This window comes from Macrosteles quadrilineatus, unplaced genomic scaffold (genome assembly GCF_028750875.1).
Source record: "Macrosteles quadrilineatus isolate MER2022 unplaced genomic scaffold, UCM_ALF_1.0 Scaffold_7__1_contigs__length_78375512, whole genome shotgun sequence".
Taxonomy (NCBI): domain Eukaryota; kingdom Metazoa; phylum Arthropoda; class Insecta; order Hemiptera; family Cicadellidae; genus Macrosteles; species Macrosteles quadrilineatus.
Window position 1 is genome coordinate 42,708,955 of NW_026542600.1, and position 17,558 is coordinate 42,726,512.

General features: G+C 32.3%; 1 protein-coding gene across 6 annotated transcripts in view; it reads right to left on the minus strand.

Moving 5' to 3' along the window:
* Positions 1 to 17,558, minus strand: part of LOC128998701 (filamin-A) — a 184,286-nt gene that overhangs the window by 19,379 nt on the left and 147,349 nt on the right. For all 6 annotated transcript variants that reach the window (XM_054424946.1, XM_054424945.1, XM_054424947.1 and 3 more), the window contains 5 exons: positions 7,573 to 7,701; positions 6,136 to 6,309; positions 5,432 to 5,596; positions 2,970 to 3,173; positions 681 to 962 (listed from right to left, as the gene is read on the minus strand). In XM_054424946.1, the coding sequence (XP_054280921.1) occupies positions 681 to 962; positions 2,970 to 3,173; positions 5,432 to 5,596; positions 6,136 to 6,309; positions 7,573 to 7,701 (954 nt within the window). The remainder of the gene's footprint in view (positions 1 to 680; positions 963 to 2,969; positions 3,174 to 5,431; positions 5,597 to 6,135; positions 6,310 to 7,572; positions 7,702 to 17,558) is intronic.

The window sequence follows — 17,558 nt, forward strand, 5'->3', positions numbered from 1 at the left end:
TCCAATGGTTGAGGGAGATCCAATTTTAGGATATTTAACGAATTCAAAATAGATTACACATCATACAGACTCTAGAGTAAAAAAACTTATCATATCCACTCCAGTTTTCAATTTATCATTACATTAGTGTAGAGAGTAAAAATTTGAAAATCAAAAATCCAGAACACCAAAAATCTAAATGCCCGTTGTCAACTTTTTTAGTTTGTGCCTTTAAAGCCTATGAAGAATTTGGATGGCTGAAAATGAGTCATAAGCTGAAGCTGTATAAAATAAACCAGTTTTTCAAAATGGGTTTTCAGTGGTTAGATTTTTAGTGTATGTATTTGTGTATATTTGTATTTGTATGTTCAGGAGTCCAAATTTCACTAATTTCTTAATGAAAAGAAATAAAATATATAGCTTATGTAAGTGTAGAAAATGTCTTTCTTTATTTTAATTTTATCCTTCTAATATACCAAAGGTATGACCAGATGCCTAAAAAGCAATAAAGCATACGTTAAAAATCTACAAATTGAAAGTACAAACCCCGTTCGGTTTCAATTGGTTTGTAATTTTGACTCTCTACTGTAATACTGCGCTACAATACGCTGTAATACACTAGCTACAATCATTACATTTCATATCATAAATCCAAACCTAAATTATGAGGAAAACTATATGTCGGTAAATATGCAACTAACCTGGCATTTTGAAGGTGAGTTTGCACTCGCTGCCGACCTCGGTGATTGGCACTGCCTCTCTCTGACGTTGGATCTTCTCTCGCTGACGGTTACTGCCTTCGCCCGTCACCTTCACTGTGAAGGGTGATCCTTCCACGTGGTGGTCGGCAAACTTGAGGTTGACGATGTAGTAGCCTGGCTCTGTGGGCTTGTAGGAAATGTTGAGGGTTCCGTCTTCGTTGTCTTTGCACTGGATTTCTGCTTTGCTTGGTCCCTCGATGGACAAGGACAAACCTCCGTATCCTGACAAAATGGAACACATTTTCATTGAATTTGTTTTGTTGAAATAGTAATTATATTAATCTGTTTTTACCACAATATACAACTTATTTAATTACCACGCTTAGTTTTAAACATGCTTTACAGTATCTACAGTATTCAGGGTTGCATTATGAAAGAAAATACTGATTATTACTGTACAAGAAAAAGGAGAAATACATTTAAATATTCCAGATTATACAAACGTGTGTTCTAACCAAAATTGGCGTTTACAAAACGATAACCGTACCTACATTATAGTATGGATTAGAGTGTAGAGTAGTGAAAAAAATATCAAAAAGAACGGTTGAATTTCGAGGAAAAAAATAAAAGGAAAAAAATTGGCCCAACCTAAGAAGATGAAATTTGGAGAGTCATTAATAATTTCAAAATCAGAGAGGTATATTGGTATATTACCTAACTTCAACAGCTGATGTAGCAAACAGACATTAGTTGGGTGGTCAGTTTTGCTGTAAGGTAAGTCCACTGAAGGAGTTTGGATATTATTTATAAGAATGCTTTAAGTTGAAACCTTTGGTTTGTATTATACAGGGTGTTTTTTAAAAACTTGCTTCTTTTTTTATGTAAAAACTGCAATATATAGAAATATGCAGTTTGCGGGAATCATCTATTGACGTAGGGGCCACAATTGTAGTGAATTTAATGTTTCCATTCACCACCTTTCTCCCCCTACCCTTAACTAAAAATTTTAGAATTGCAAGGTACTCCTTTGGACATATCAAATGAGAGGGCATGAAAAAAGAAAAAGAATAGCGCAAACTAGAGGTCTCTACGTAAATTCAATCAAAGTTATGGCAGTTAAAAATTTTAGCCTCCCCCCCCCCCCCCGTCTTTTTGAGAAAAACACATTTTTTTAAACGGCTATAGCTCAAAAACAGTAAGAAATAGCAAAGATTTGAAAGAATTTTTATTGTCAGGAATTAAATTTTCTACAAAACACTGTCGGTGTTTTCCGAAAATCACACTCCTTCACCTTAAAAAAACGCCCTACTTCTAAAATTTGTAAAATTTCTAAAATTTTTGATGTGTTTTTAATTGAACAACCATTTTTCAAAGGTGTCATGCTTGTTCAATAAAAACCACATTCACTTAACTTTGAAATCACAACAACGTGTGGCATCTACGTCAATAGATGATTCCCGCAAACTGAATATTTCCATCTATTGCCGTTTTTATATAAATAAAGAAGCAAGTTAAAAAAACACACCCTGTATTTAAATTTAAAAAAAAGATGGATCTTTTAAAGTGACAGGTAGTGGAAATGGCCCGACCCAGGCACCTCTTAAACCGTAAAGCCCAAAACAATGTACCTCAGCATAACTAAATAAAAACTATGTGTCTGACATGTGCTGCAACCTGTTTGAGAAAGCTGAAACTAGACCACTTGTGCAATCACTTCAGCAACATCGTTAGAGAAGGCAATCATTAGGTGTGATTGATGACCGAGCGGTCTATGACACTTCCTCCCTGACATAAGATAGCGCTGTAGATTGAGGGGTTTAATTTCATCTCAGCTGTCGGTCTTGGTGTACAACTTTTGATGAGTTCATCTGTCTGAGTCAGACTTTGTGGAAGACTTTAAATAACTAGTGAACGGCTGTGGTTTCTAATTATTTATTGGTATCTTTATGATCTGTGTTTATGATTGGCCATTTTGTGTATGTGGAAGTGTATTTCTTCTCTTTTTCCACGGATCAAGCAAAGTAAGGATCGAGTCCTTTACAGTAGAAGAATGAACTGTACCAGCGTATATCAGCTGTATATCAGCGTCAGCACCAGTACGCAAGCACATGAAATTGCTGACACGGATTTGTAGCCCTTAACACCACTGACTAAGCAAAGCACTGACACAAATATAATGAAACCTATAAACACATTACATTTGTCTCAAAGTGTCACATTGATTGGAACATTAAAATGTTTCGATGGAAAAGAATTACGTATGGTAGAATCTTTGACATTTGCACTGACCAGCATTCTTGGTGTCCACAGTGAAGGTGTTGTCCTGATGAGTCTTGCCTTCAATCAGAGCGGTTCCAGTCACCTTCACCTTCTTGGCGTCTCCAACCTCTTTGTCACCGACCTTGATCTTGAACGGAGAGTTTGTAATGTGCTTTCCCATCTTCTTCACTGAAACTGTGTGCTCACCAACCTCTCTTGGAGTGAATGAGATACCTATAACAAAAATTTAATAAAAAAATAATATTGCTTTTAATCTTATTTTAATTGTAAGATTTTGCATAATCCTAAAATTTAGATTTGTCAACATATTTAGTATTGTTCTATGCCACAGATAAGTAAGGTACAGAGTATACACGCTTATGGGACAACCGTATCCTTCAGCTCTGCTAAGTTGTGCTGAAAATATACCAAGGCCAATAAATATCCAAATAAATATGTCCAATAAATATCATTCTATTCTATTCAATCATACTTGTGACAAGCAAGGAAGAGCCTGAGCAGCGAGCACTTTGTGGAAATTCCTATCACACTGGGCACAGGGTCTTTCTCCCCCGTGAGCGTTGTAGTACACGACTGCAAGGGGGTGGTGTTTAACTTTGTTCTAGACACCAGCACTAGTACTAGACACCATATAAGTGTACCATTAAGTGTATCCCCTGTTCCTTACTTCTCTGAGTATATGCTAAACAATGATATTTGTTGTGCTGAAGCATGGTTTTTTCACTCTACAAATGAAAATGTGTATTTTAAGACTATTCAAGATATTGAAAGACGATTACAAAATATTAATTAGAAAGGAGTAAAATTTTGAAAGAATTTACTTAATTTTAGCATAGACTAAAACGTGTCTTGTCACTACTGCAGAAAACTAAAAAAAAAATACCATTAAAAGTAGGGTTTTACAGTACTTCCATTGTAAAGTTTCAACTCAAAGGTATTCTCATACCTTTAACACAAATGTTCTACATGATTAAAACATTTGAGATTTACTACACTTGAAAGTGAAAATATTTTTTTCTATTTCAACTGCCCGTCACCATTAACTGGTCTTTGCAGTGATCTACAGAAAGTGAAGTACCAGTTGAAGTCATATGGGCGAACTAGTGATGACTGCAATGATAAGATGTAGTTGCAGGGCCGATTTACCGAATAGGCACGGTAGGCACGTGCCTAGGGCGCGAGGCAATTGGCTTTTTTGGGGGGCGCCAAAAATTTGGAAAATAAAAAAATTGGTGGTTGTTTGCATGCGATTGCGGTAAACTTCTGATAATCCCTCGCGGCCGTGTAGACATCGTAATCGTCTCCCACGATTGTGACAAAATGGTAATCATCTCCCTCGGTCATGTGGAGATCATCATCCTCTTCCGCAAATTAGGCAAAGTACTGAGCTTTTCCCGTGATCGTGTGGCCATTATCATCGCCTTCCGTGATCGCGGCAATATTCTGATCATCCCTCGCGGCCATGAAGAAATCATTATTGTATCTCCCGCGGTCCTGTAGACATCATAATCGTCTCCTGCGATTGTGGAAAAATTGTAATCATCCCCTGTGGACATATGGAGATCATCGTCTTCCGTGAATGAGGCAAAATTCTGATTTTTTTCCCGCGGTCATGTGGACATTATCATTGTCTTGCGCGATCGTGGCATAATTCCGATCGTCCCTCGCGGCCGTGTAAATCATTATTGTATCTCCTGCGGTCGTGTATACATGGTAATCGTCTCCCGCGATTGCAGCAAAATGTTAATCATGTTCCGCAGTTGTGTGGAGATCGTCATCGTCTTCCGCGATTGCGGTAAAATTCTTGCTGTTTCGCGCGGTCGTGTGGACATTATCATCGTCTTCCGTGATCGTGTCAATATTCTGAATATCTCGCGGCCGAGTGTAGACATATTATCGTCTCCCGCGGTCACGGAAACTGTTTCATGCGCGATCACGGTAATTTGAAAACTCCAGGTAGAAATACAAAATTCACACATAATTCCCGGTTCATAAAATTCCCGCATGATTCCCGGATTTCCCGGTCGGTGGACACCCTTATATATATATATTGCAAAGGGGCGCTACTATTAGTTGTGCCTAGGGCGCTGACAGGGCCAAAAACGGGCCTGTGTAGTTGGTCAATCTCAAAGTAGTAGTTTGCTAATAATCAGCCCAATATGCCACCAATGATCTACCATGACACATATAAATCATAAATGTAAATGATATAAATTTAAAAATTATTTTTCAATCTAATAACATTAAAAACTTGGGTATTCAATTTTTATCATGTGTGTTATGTAAATGACAAAAACCAAAATCTGTGATAGAACATTTGATGTTTAACAAATTCATTTAGGAAAATAAAAATGAGGGATACAGTACCAATTGTATTTTGAGGGGTAAGGAAGTGTAATCTATAAAAAATACAAATTTATATAAGTGGAAGATATTTAACCCTATACTAGATAGAAATATGTCTTCCTTACCTAGGTTTCCTTGAGGCAGCCTCTTGAGGAAGCAAGGTTCCTCGAGGCCACTGGGTGCCTGGATGGAGGCGTTCAGAGCTCGGATGTCTGACTCAGTCACTTTGCCCGGCAGAGAGACCTCACTGCAAGACCCAACAGATATCTGGTTCCTCTTGCGGCCCTCACCTAGAATCATTGTGTTTGTCATTTATCATACCAGACAGTGGCGGCTGGTCCATAGGGACTCTGGGATGGAGTCCTCCTATTTTATAGACAGTTTTAAAACTAATAATAATTAACATAAATATGATTTTTATTCCTCTATTTGAATGTACATAAACGTTAGCAGGGTCAATGTTTTTAGGACGGGTGATAATGGACGCAACATGTTTTTGCAACAAAAATAGACACGGAGACTCAGTAGATATGAGTCCAAACTCCCATATAAACTGCATGGAATAATTTGTCCAATCACAGTGCGACTTCAGGCTCTAATGCAATAAATATAGGGCATGTGGGACTCCGTCCAAACAGTAGTTTAAAAAGAATATCAAAAAGGTTCATAATATTTCATAGTTATTGTCAATCTAATTTAAATTTGACTGCCATAGTAGTAAAAGGGACTTGTGAACTGCTATGGCGACCCTAAAAAACTCTTGAGATTTCGCTTCCATACATGACACAAGACCAGTTGCCGATTATAAATGTAATGTTAGATATATTACCTGTTACTTTGGAGACAAAAGGACTTCCCTTGATATGTCTTTCACCAAACTTGACAGCAATCTTGTACTCGCCAGGGGCGGTGGGAAGGTACGAGACAGCGACTGTACCATCTTTGTTGTCATGGCAACTGATATCAGCCTTGCTTGGACCTTCCACGGCCATTTGCAAACCACCTGTAAAAGTTTACATTCAAATCAATTACCTCTTATATTTGGAAATTCCCACTTTTTTCTAAGTTTAATTCTAACTTTCAGATAAATCTGACTTGAATCACAGCGTTAACTTTCAGTATGGTCTTAAAATGCACAATAACTACATGGTTGTATATTTTAGAATCTATGGAGGTTTTGTGAGATGTTTTAATAAGTTGTTAACAACATTTTTTCACTGTTCAAACAGTAAATTAGGGTTGGTTCCAAGAGTCATTGTTATTGCCACACAATAAGAAAGATCAAAATATTATATGAAGTTAAGTCAAATACTTGGGTTAACAAGTTTGTATAATAGTTTCCAATTTAATAACACATTATGTGATGAAAAACTATGGAAAACAATCTAGGAATTACATCAAAATGTATTTACTAGTAATCATAGAATGCCATATTGTTTAGAAAGCTATCTATAGTTACAAAAATAAATTAATTTGTAGCTGGTAATCTCAGAGGGTTAAAGATTTGAACAGCTTATATGGGTGTGTTATCTGAATAAACTCTTCCTTAGTACAATACTCTACAGAGTTATCTTAAATTTTATCTTCCTTAGTACAATACTCTACAGAGTTATCTTAAATTTTATCTTCCTTAGTACAATACTCTACAGAGTTATCTTAAATTTTATCTTCCTTAGTACAATACTCTACAGAGTTATCTTAAATGTTATCTTCCTTAGTACAATACTCTACAGAGTTATCTTAAATTTTATCTCCCTTAGTACAGTACCCCACAGAGTTATCTTACATTTTATCTTCCTTAGTACAATACTCTACAGAGTTATCTTAAATTTTATCTCCCTTAGTACAGTACTCCACAGAGTTATCTTACATTTTATCTTCCTTAGTACAATACTCTACAGAGTTATTTTAATTTTTTAGATACAAGTTTATACTCATGCTTGATAAGTGTATGTACACAAAGTCAAATTATGTCTGTAGTCTTTGCTTGGTATAAAATTCATGTGTTACTTTGTAGCTTGGAATATGTGTGAAATAAATCACTCAACAACAAAGGTGTACCTCAGAGGTTGGAGCTCAGCTGTTCATAACCAAAACTCATTTCATGTTTTCAGTCATTAGAACGATTTGATTATATTATCTTCTCCCTATCCCAATTAGCATATTCACTCCCTACCATATGTTAAAAAATATAGTATTTTGGTTTGTACTCTTTGTAAAAGAAGAGTGAATGGATATTATAATTGTGACACTTTGGTCTATTTACCTGCTCCAGCACCCTTGGTGGAGATTGTAAAGTTGCCAGGCTCTCCACTGACTCCATGGGTTAGACCAGGACCGTAGGCCGTCACGTAACCACTGCTGATGGAGTCTACGTGGAACTTGAACGGGGATCCTGAAACAGAAACATCCATGTGAAAATAACATGACCACTAGGGGTGTATTGACTAGTGGTTAGCTTGCCAGACTTGTAGAAGGGACAGGTCCAAGCATATCTATACAGTTTTGAAGGGTTTGAATTGTTTTAACGTAAAATACATTGGTGCTCTTACAAAAGATTTGGAACAAAAATAATTTGATAAAACAAATGTCAATGAATGAGGGTTTTAATTTCTAGTAAGTACATGCTCATGCTATTTTGTGGTGGCAATGATCCTCCTTTTATTTTAGATTCACACTCTGGCATAATATACCCAGGTGTCATAAAACTCCACAGTTGTAATAAATACATATGAGAAGAATACTCCCTAGTCTCATCTGATTTTGAGTAATCAGAACAAAATGGTGGAAAAACATGATAAGCACAAAACACTTAATACAAATCAGTGCATCGGGATTGATGGACTACAGCTTGGATTAAGGGTTTTGAATTAAATTGATTTAATTTATTATTCACCAATTTTCTATCACTTAAATTTCTTTGATATGACTTACATAAATTAAAAAATAATCAAGCATTAATTGGAAATGGTTTGGCCAATAAAATGACTTTGATGTAAACACATAATTAATTTGTTGTCCCACCATTCCATTCTGATTGGTCAGAAATACAAGGGACTCGGGGTATTTTACATAACTGTTTATTGTAGCTGTGAAGTTGCAAATTTGTAGTGGGTTCAATGCTTAAATTCATTAAAAAATAGCAACGTTTTTGTGGTACACTCTTTTATTTTATTTCAAAATCTCTTTTTTATTTTAAAATTAACCATCAAGATGCAAAGCTTGTAAAACTTAGTTTATAATTAAATTAAGCCTTTACAAAAATATATAAAGTCTACTCTTTGCCCAAAAACAGGGTGTTTTATAGGCAGCCCTGAAAATTTTAACCGTATATTCATTGTCCAGTACACGTTATAAAACTATGAAAGCAGAAGAACCTTAATAATAATTATTAAAAAAAACACACAGACACACAAATGTGCACTATTAGTTGGTAACAGATTTTGCCCAATTATCCGAAATAGGCTACTTTTGTAATAATGATGTAAAAATGCTGATCTGTAACATCATAACTAATTCTAAAGGACTTAAAATATAACAGTTTTACTAGACATATACATAGAGTTAACATTATGCATCCAAATTTTGCCTACGCACTTAGCCATTACTGAAGCAAAATGTGAAATGAATGCCATTTCGTGATGGGCAACATGATCTTTGACTGGTTTGCTTCTTTCATAAGGCTTTTTAATCAAATAATGCACCACTAAAGGATTTACATTAAAAACCATGGTGTCTTTTGAATATATCCTTGTTCATTAAGCAAAGATTCTATTTTGATCGTAAAGTACAATGTCACTGAAATCTAAGAAAGTTCCCATCTGCTTTGTTAGAATTCATTTAAATAGGTTCATAGTAAAACATGTTCCACTATAAATTCACACCCTGTAACAATAATTAAGCCCACACTTTATATTTCAAAAATATGTCAAATTTTATCAAGACAAATCATCAAACAAGCTATTTACAGCTGATTATTTTTTTCTGGATAGATATTATGGAGAGAACCAACTCAGTGATTAGATCTTATCATATCTCAATAATCAATAAGCATAGAGTAAAAATAAAACAAACCAGTTATTTTTATTTTTAAATTCATTTGAAGAGTGTCAAAGTATTTGTAAAATATATTTTAAAGTGAAGAAACTGATTTTCGGGGAACAAAATTTTCTTCCAATGGATCGAGCTAGTTTGGAAACATATTCTAGTTGATGTTGAATTATGAAATGTGTCAAAATGTTATACGAATAACAAATCTGAGAATAATTTGACAACTATTGGGCCTACACACACAAAATATATAGGCAATATAATACAACTTTATAACAAACACTTAAGTTTAAATGTTATTCATTGAGTCACTAATTTGGGGCTTGAGAATTCTTTATGTGATTTAGATCTAATAAGAGCAAGGGTTACTTTGAACATGTCACAGAGCTATTTATTAAAATAAAAATTCAAAAATATTATTTTATTAAAATAAAGTGACTATATTGGGATACTGCTTTACAGTGTTACTTGAAGGATATGATTTACCATCAAAAATATTTAACCTAGTTTAACAATAGATTATTGGCATAATATTGTACAACTTAAACAAAACTGGTTTCAGTAGAGTACCAACATACTTAAAAAAACATGTTCAATTGGAGTAAGTGAAACTTGCTCATAAATCATATTCATATGAGAATAAAACCAATACGTTAATGGTGATGAAGACTCTTTTATTGATCGCTTTAAACACATTCAATATTTTTGGATCAGCTGACAATTTTGAGACTATTTAACTCTAATGAAATCAATAACATTTTCTTTTACGAATCAAAACGGGAAAAATTCTATACAATAAACATTAATAATTCCTTAAAATATTTTAGAGGGGTGTACAAAGTTGGCATTTCCTTAAGCTTTAAGGGAACATTTTTATTGTACAATAGGCAATTATTTTTTCATTTTTTAGGTATGCTGATTTTTTTCTTGAAAATATTTAAATATTAACTATTTTACAAAAAACATTACACATAATTTTGTAATTTAAACAAGTTAAAGTATCCGTGAAAGGATAATAAGAATAAATTTTCAAAACATAAAAAAACTAAGAAATAAATTGTGTGAGAGGTGACTCAAGATGCTATCCAATATGACCCAGGTTTGGCTAAATCACGATTCACTTCAACCATTCCAGTATAATCAAAATTTAAAATGGGGAGGATTCCGTGCATGTAGTGCTTGGATTGGCCATCCGGACATAATTGTCGAAAGCCATCATATTCCCTGCAAGTTAAAACTCAATGACTGAACAAATCCCCCCTCCTTTTCCTTTTAATTATTTAAATCTCAATGGTGCATAAAATTATTCTAGTCTTGTTAACTGGACAAATGAGCCAAATACATTTGTTTAGTGTTATATGGTTTGCTAAAAATGTCAAGGGAATATTCTGGATAGTCTTTTTAGCTAGGATTTTGTTCTACGGATTTATTTAAAATCAAACTAATGAATGATTTAACAGTTTGTTGACAATTAAAAATAGACAATATGTAAGGCAGTGGATACCAAAGTAGACCTTCTTTAGCCAATACAATATACAGGGTGGCTGAAAAGTAACTTACACCCCGATTAAAATATAGAAATTGGGTCATTAATAAAAAAATGGCAGTTCAAAATAACTTTTAATAACCATTGTCTTCATAATTTTTAGCTGCCATTTTATTATTAATAGTCTGATTTCTGTTTTCTTTATGTTCATTGTTATGTTTTGTCAATACCTGTAAAATGATACCAAACTCGACTATACTTGCTATTTGAAAATGTTGAGCCACCCCCTACCCCCGCTACCCCTAATGGCAAAATTTTAGAACATGACCATAATTATTTTAGCCCTACATACCCAAACAAGTTGCCGCAAACCGATTTAAAATATCTCAAATAGTTAAAAAGTTAAAGGGGGTGCAAGTTAATTTTCAGTCATCCTCATGGTTATTTGGATTTGAAACGTTTTAGAGCGCCATTTTGTTATTAGTTGGCCGATTTTGGTTTTCTTTATGTCTATTGTTATGTTTTGTCAAGACCTGTAAAATAATACCAAACTCGACTATACTTGTAATTTGAAAATTTTGAGTTACTCCCTGGCCCTGCTACCCCTAAGGTCAAAATAAAAAAAAATGACCATAATTATTGTAGCCCCTCATATCTAAGAAGGTTGCCACAAACAGATTTCAAATATCTTAAATGGTTGAAAAGTTAAGGGGGGTGTAAGTTACTTTTCAGCCACCCTGTATGTGCATGGCTTTTACATTAGTTTTATTTCATCATTAGAGGGTCTCTCTGGATTAAAAAGGCAAGACCAACATAAGTGGAACATTTTAAGCATAACATAAATATTCTTATATTGGATATTTCATAACCAATTAGGAAATGAAGACAACTTAAATTGCAGCATCAACCCCACGAGGCTGATGTGTTGTTCGTGTTTAAAAAATTAGTTTCAAATGTAGAAAACACTGAGCAATAAAAAAATTATGAAATCTATGTGAGTACAACCTCATTATCCCTAGAAGCAGATTGTTTTTATATGTCCAAAAGTTTATCTTTTTTAAATGCTACTCGGGAAAAACTACAGATGAAACTGCAATTAACAATAGTAATAAGGGCAATGATGATTGTATAACAAATTGGAAATATTTTACAAATCAAATCCGTAAAAGTGTCATAAGATAATATTAGTAAAATGAACCAGTTTTGATAAGAATTCTGATTATGAATTACTTCTTATAATCACAACACACACTAATAGGATATATTTATAGAAATTACCTATTGATGAATCCATATTTCATATTTCCATATTTCAATACCTATAAAACCTAAATAACATCCATACAAATAATCCTTCTAAACTGAGAAGTTTTACAATATAATTAATATTATATATATTTGGAGGTGATTTTAATGTAAGATATAAGATAAGATGATTTCAATCAAGCTAACCAATTTTAATTGAGTTATTAAAATTTTTTTAGTCAACACACAGAAAATAAATGTCAAAAAAGAAACAGCAATCTATAATTTAATAAAAAAGTTATTAAAGGAAATATTTAATTAATGTTAAATAACCATATTCAGCCCATTTTCATTTGTCATACAATAGACGAATACCCCTAAGAGACTGTTGGAGTGAAACAATTATAAATTGAATTGAAATATATCGCTATATATTTATACTATTTCATAATTTTCATTACTTTTTTTATTATTATTTTATTTTTATTAAATAAAGTATCAATATATTGATACTTTTGATGAATAATTTGTAATTCTATAAAGTTAAAAAAATGTGAAGCAGGTTAAGACGAGGTTTATTTGAAATTAAGGCCTGATTAACTGTAATAGTTTTAGTGTTGCAAAATTCAAAATTCCAAACTTCTTTATTTGTTTCATGTACAGCAATACAATAAATAGTGTCACAGTTCCTTAATCTAACTCAGTACATTGTTGAATTGCACTAATAAGAAAGTGTCTTTGTGAGTATTATCATCCATAAAACGTTTCATGTCCAACAATGTGATATGCATTTTACTTTTTCCAGATACATAGTATGGAGAAGGTATTGTTTTCATACAAATTTTAAAGCTTGAGTTTTTGATGGAAATATCAATTTTAGGTCCTCCAAAAAAATGGTTTTTAAAGTGTATCTGTATGTGTGAGTCGGTGTGTACAGAGCTACAGACTACACCTGAGGACAGATTTTGATGAAATTTGGTTTGTGTGTTAATTCATGGTCTCTCCAGATGTTTTATTTCATTTTTAATTTTGATTTTGAACCGCAGTTTTTTTATAAAAACCTATAAATGCGATTTTTACAAAAACTATTAAAACCTTTTTGATTAACATTTTGTATGTTTTAGTCCTTTTAGTCTATACAAAATGGTACAACCTCCAATGCTGTACCAATTTATTGAAATTTTTGTGATTTTACCCATAAAATATAATAGTTACTCTCAACGCATACCCATTATAATGTAAGTGTTGTTGACAAGCTCATCAGCTTTTACCCATCGGTAAAAGTATGTGTCAGTTGCTGATACAGTTTATTATTGTTGCAGTGTGCAATTTAAAGTGTCAAATCATAGTTTTTTTTTTTAATCATCCAGCCATCCAATTGTGTTTTGTGGAGCTACCTAATTGTGTCCAAAAGCTAATTCAGTTTTTGTGTGCATGACAGATTTTATCTGGCATGATACCAAGGTTATGGCAACACATGAAAGTGAGTAAGTTGGATAGGAGCTTTTAATTAAAGGAAAGTGTCTGTGACGAGACATGCTCTGGGCTACAGTTAGTCATAAAAAAACAACAAATATTCTTGAAGACCCTCAATCTCAATTTTAAATGTAGCTTGGATTTGACGAGGAGTCATTTAAAATTTTTTTCCACAACAGAAAAAATGCTTTGCCAGTGAAAGAAGACCAACTTTGTGTTTAAGACCAACTATCCTCAGATACTACCAGCTCATGAATGAATATGAATTCAAAAGCTGGCTAAGAATTTTAATAAGTAGTTTGAAAATTGTATAAAATATTCAGGGCAATAGGTATAGCTGAGGTTTTGAAACATAAGAATTGTCCATAAAATATAGTTGTTAGTTAAAATAAAATATAGTTTATATCATAAAGGAATGTACCTTATTTTTGAAATAATCCCTATAAGTTTAATATACGTAGTAAATATACGTGTAATCATGACAAATGGTGAGAAAAGCAATATATGACTGATAAACATGTTGGATGATAAAAAAATAAAAATAAACTTGTAATAAGAAAATGTCGCAATTAAAATACAAAGTCTCAATTCCATAAGCAGGCAAAGGAAAGGCCACTTAAAATTTGGTAAACTACGAACTTGGAACAGACAAATAGATTCCCTAACTGCCTATTTCTATGGTTGGATCGGATTAGGTTGGAACACTAATTCAATCCAAATTTCATGAAATCTAAGAACTTTATAAGAAAGGAAACCATCATACATACTCCCATATATACATACACTAACATCTAACAATTTAAATTAAATGTGTTTTTGACTATTAAGGACCTAAAACGAAAAAGTACAATGCTACCCTTGACCACTAAGTCTTATCATAGAGAAAACTACAATAATAAAAATATGCTTTGTTTCCAATGAGGAACATTGATAGAAAAGAGAAATAAATATTGAAGCTGTTTATTTTTTCATCTGTAATGTTGACAAAGAATTTCTAGTTAGTGTTTAAAGGAACTTCTAATCAGCCATAAGCCTCAGAGGCCCAATATTTTTTCAATTCCAGTTTTAATAATTTTATTTTGATAAGTATTATATAGGAATAGATTTATCTGTCTATTTGACGAAATAAGTTACAAAGAATATATATCTACAGGGTGCCTTGCAAGAACAAACTTCGCGTTATTCTGCATGTCAACAGAAACAAATAATGTACTATAACATGTGTCCTATCTCATTCCCTTTTCTATCTATCTGTCTGTATGTAATTTTTACAAAAAAACATTCATAACTCCTTAACTCAAACAGCATTGAATGGAACTAAATTAATCTAAAATTAAAGAATGTGAAGCAGGTTAAGACGAGGTTTATTTGAAATTAAGTCCTGATAAACTGTAATAGTTAATCAGTAATAGTGTAATTAGTTTGGAGTTACAGCGTTGAAATGATGTGAAAATGCACTATCTTTGTGCAAAATGTGAATAAAAACTCTTGAACCGTTTAAAAATGGCGGCTTTTTAAATTAGTTGATGTCAAAATCCACGAAAACTGTTAATTTTACAAAATATTTGCAGGATATATCAAATTTATAAAATTTTTGCAGATTACAAAATCTTATAAGCTAAGTTTGCACATAGAATAACTGAAAGAATATTTTGTTTTTGCCATCTTTCAGTTTTTGTACATTTAAACAATGTTAAAGTCAATTTTACATAGTTTAAATTGAGAAAACTGTAGTTATGGAAAGAAAAAAATAATTTATCAGTTATTCTTTGTCCAAACTAATCTTATATAATACCATTGTAATTTGCATAAAATTTACTAAATTTTACATTACTTGCAAATATTTTGTAAAAGTTTTCATGGAATTTGACATCAAATGGTTTTAAAATCCGCTATTTTTAAACAGTTCAAGAGTTTTTATTGATATTTTGCACAAATATGGCGGTCAATAAGATAAACATTTTTACAGAACTTCAACACTGTAGCTCAAACAGTTAAGAAGTTATAAATGTTTCTGTAAAAATCTCATATAGACAGATAGACCAAAAACGGAATGAGATAGGACAAATGTTATATTAAATTTTTCGTTTCTTTTGACATGCTGAATAACGTCACAAAGTTTATTCATATGGTTGCAAGACACCCTGTATAATATATACATATGAAATGTTTCATTTACTGATTAACAAGAAAGGTGTATCATTAAGATATACATATAGGTAAATTTAGTTTAAAAACTCTGTATTATATATCAAACTGTAATTTGAAAAAAATAATTGGATTTGAATTTGAATAGGTATTCAATGTACAGTATATTTAATTGACAAAGATATAATCTGTAAAACTATTTTAATGAAGTTTCGTAATAAATTATTAATTAAACTTAGAGCTCAAAAAAGTCTACAAAAAGTGTTATCACAAACTTCTGCTTTCACCATAATACATCTCTAGCCTTTACCAATACTGGAGTGATGCTATAGGTTTTATTAAAGGGATTCAAAAGTTTGTCTACATGTGATGTTTATTTAATATCTTAAACACATTACTTGTGAGAACATTTTGGAGAGGGCATTTTATATGCTATTTTATATGAAAATTGAAAATCTGAAAACTTGTTCGTAGTTAACTAGCTATATTCTTGTGATGCATGCGAAAATCCAGCAATACAGTGTATTATAACTGCCTCACATATTTTAAATGCCAATCTATGAACGGTATAATTTTTTAAACTATGCACGAGCTTTATAAATAATTGCCAAGGAAAAAGAGAATGAACTAAATACTTTTTTAACCTTCAATCTTGAACACACCTCCCAATTGCATGACGTAAGAAATTATTTTCCACTATTTTGTACTACCAAATACAGTTTGAAGAGCAAAATAAAACCATACTGTGCTTACAACTAATCTAAATTTACAACCAAACATCTATGATTTTTATCTGACATAACTTTTCTCACTTGCTATTTTAGTTGTTAGTGATTATCTTAGTTGTTAGTAATTATTATTTACTCTTACAACCAATGTTCTTTTAGTATTTTTTGCAAAACCAATTTCAAAATTCATATGATGTAAGGTTGCAGCTAATTTTTTATACATTTAATTTTTTGCAGATTTTTAACCCTTCATGAAATTGACATTATTCTACCCAAAAGACGAAATATAACTATGTATTAGGTACACAATCAGAAAGTGCAGCACGCCTATTTTAAAATACAGTTGAGAATTTAAGATGTAGAGATAAATAAAAAGCATTGCATTTTTTTGAAAATATTCAAGTGATCAATGTCAAAAATATTCACTTGAATATCAAGCTGTCTGAGACACCAATGAATATATTTATCTCAGACTAAAATTATTAGGCTAATGGGGCATATACGAATCTGATACTTAAAAATGTTAGCAACTTGATAATTGAATGTAGAACTGTGCAAACTTGGTTTTGAACCCAATAAGTTTGACCCTCAGGTAAATATTAGCTGTTAATTTATTAAGTTAAAACATAGAGTGACGTATAAACACACAACTATGTTACAATTAGAGATCAGTGGCTACTATATTAATTGTATTGTTGTTATTGTTCAGCAACTTTAACATCAAAATTACAAAATATTAATTGTTGTTTTGTTTATAACTGCTTTCAGCATACTAACATATATTTGTCCACAAATTATTGTTTTTCTCATCTTTTAAAATTAGATTTGTACCTTTTGGGCTAAACGATTCTGCAAAATGTAATTTTTACACTTGGGTCTGATACTAGAATTGACGATTATATGAATTAAACGATCTACTATAGGTCGGCCGCTTAGAAAACGACCTCCTCCAGCATTGGTTTAGCATTAGCGCGCAGGTCGTTTTCTAAGCGGCCGAACTATACAATGTTTTCCTGGCTTTGTATTTCAAATTAAATATTTTTTTAATCAGCCGAAGTATTTGGCAGTTTGCATAATAAAATGCATAACATATTATCATGGCAATTATCATAATATATT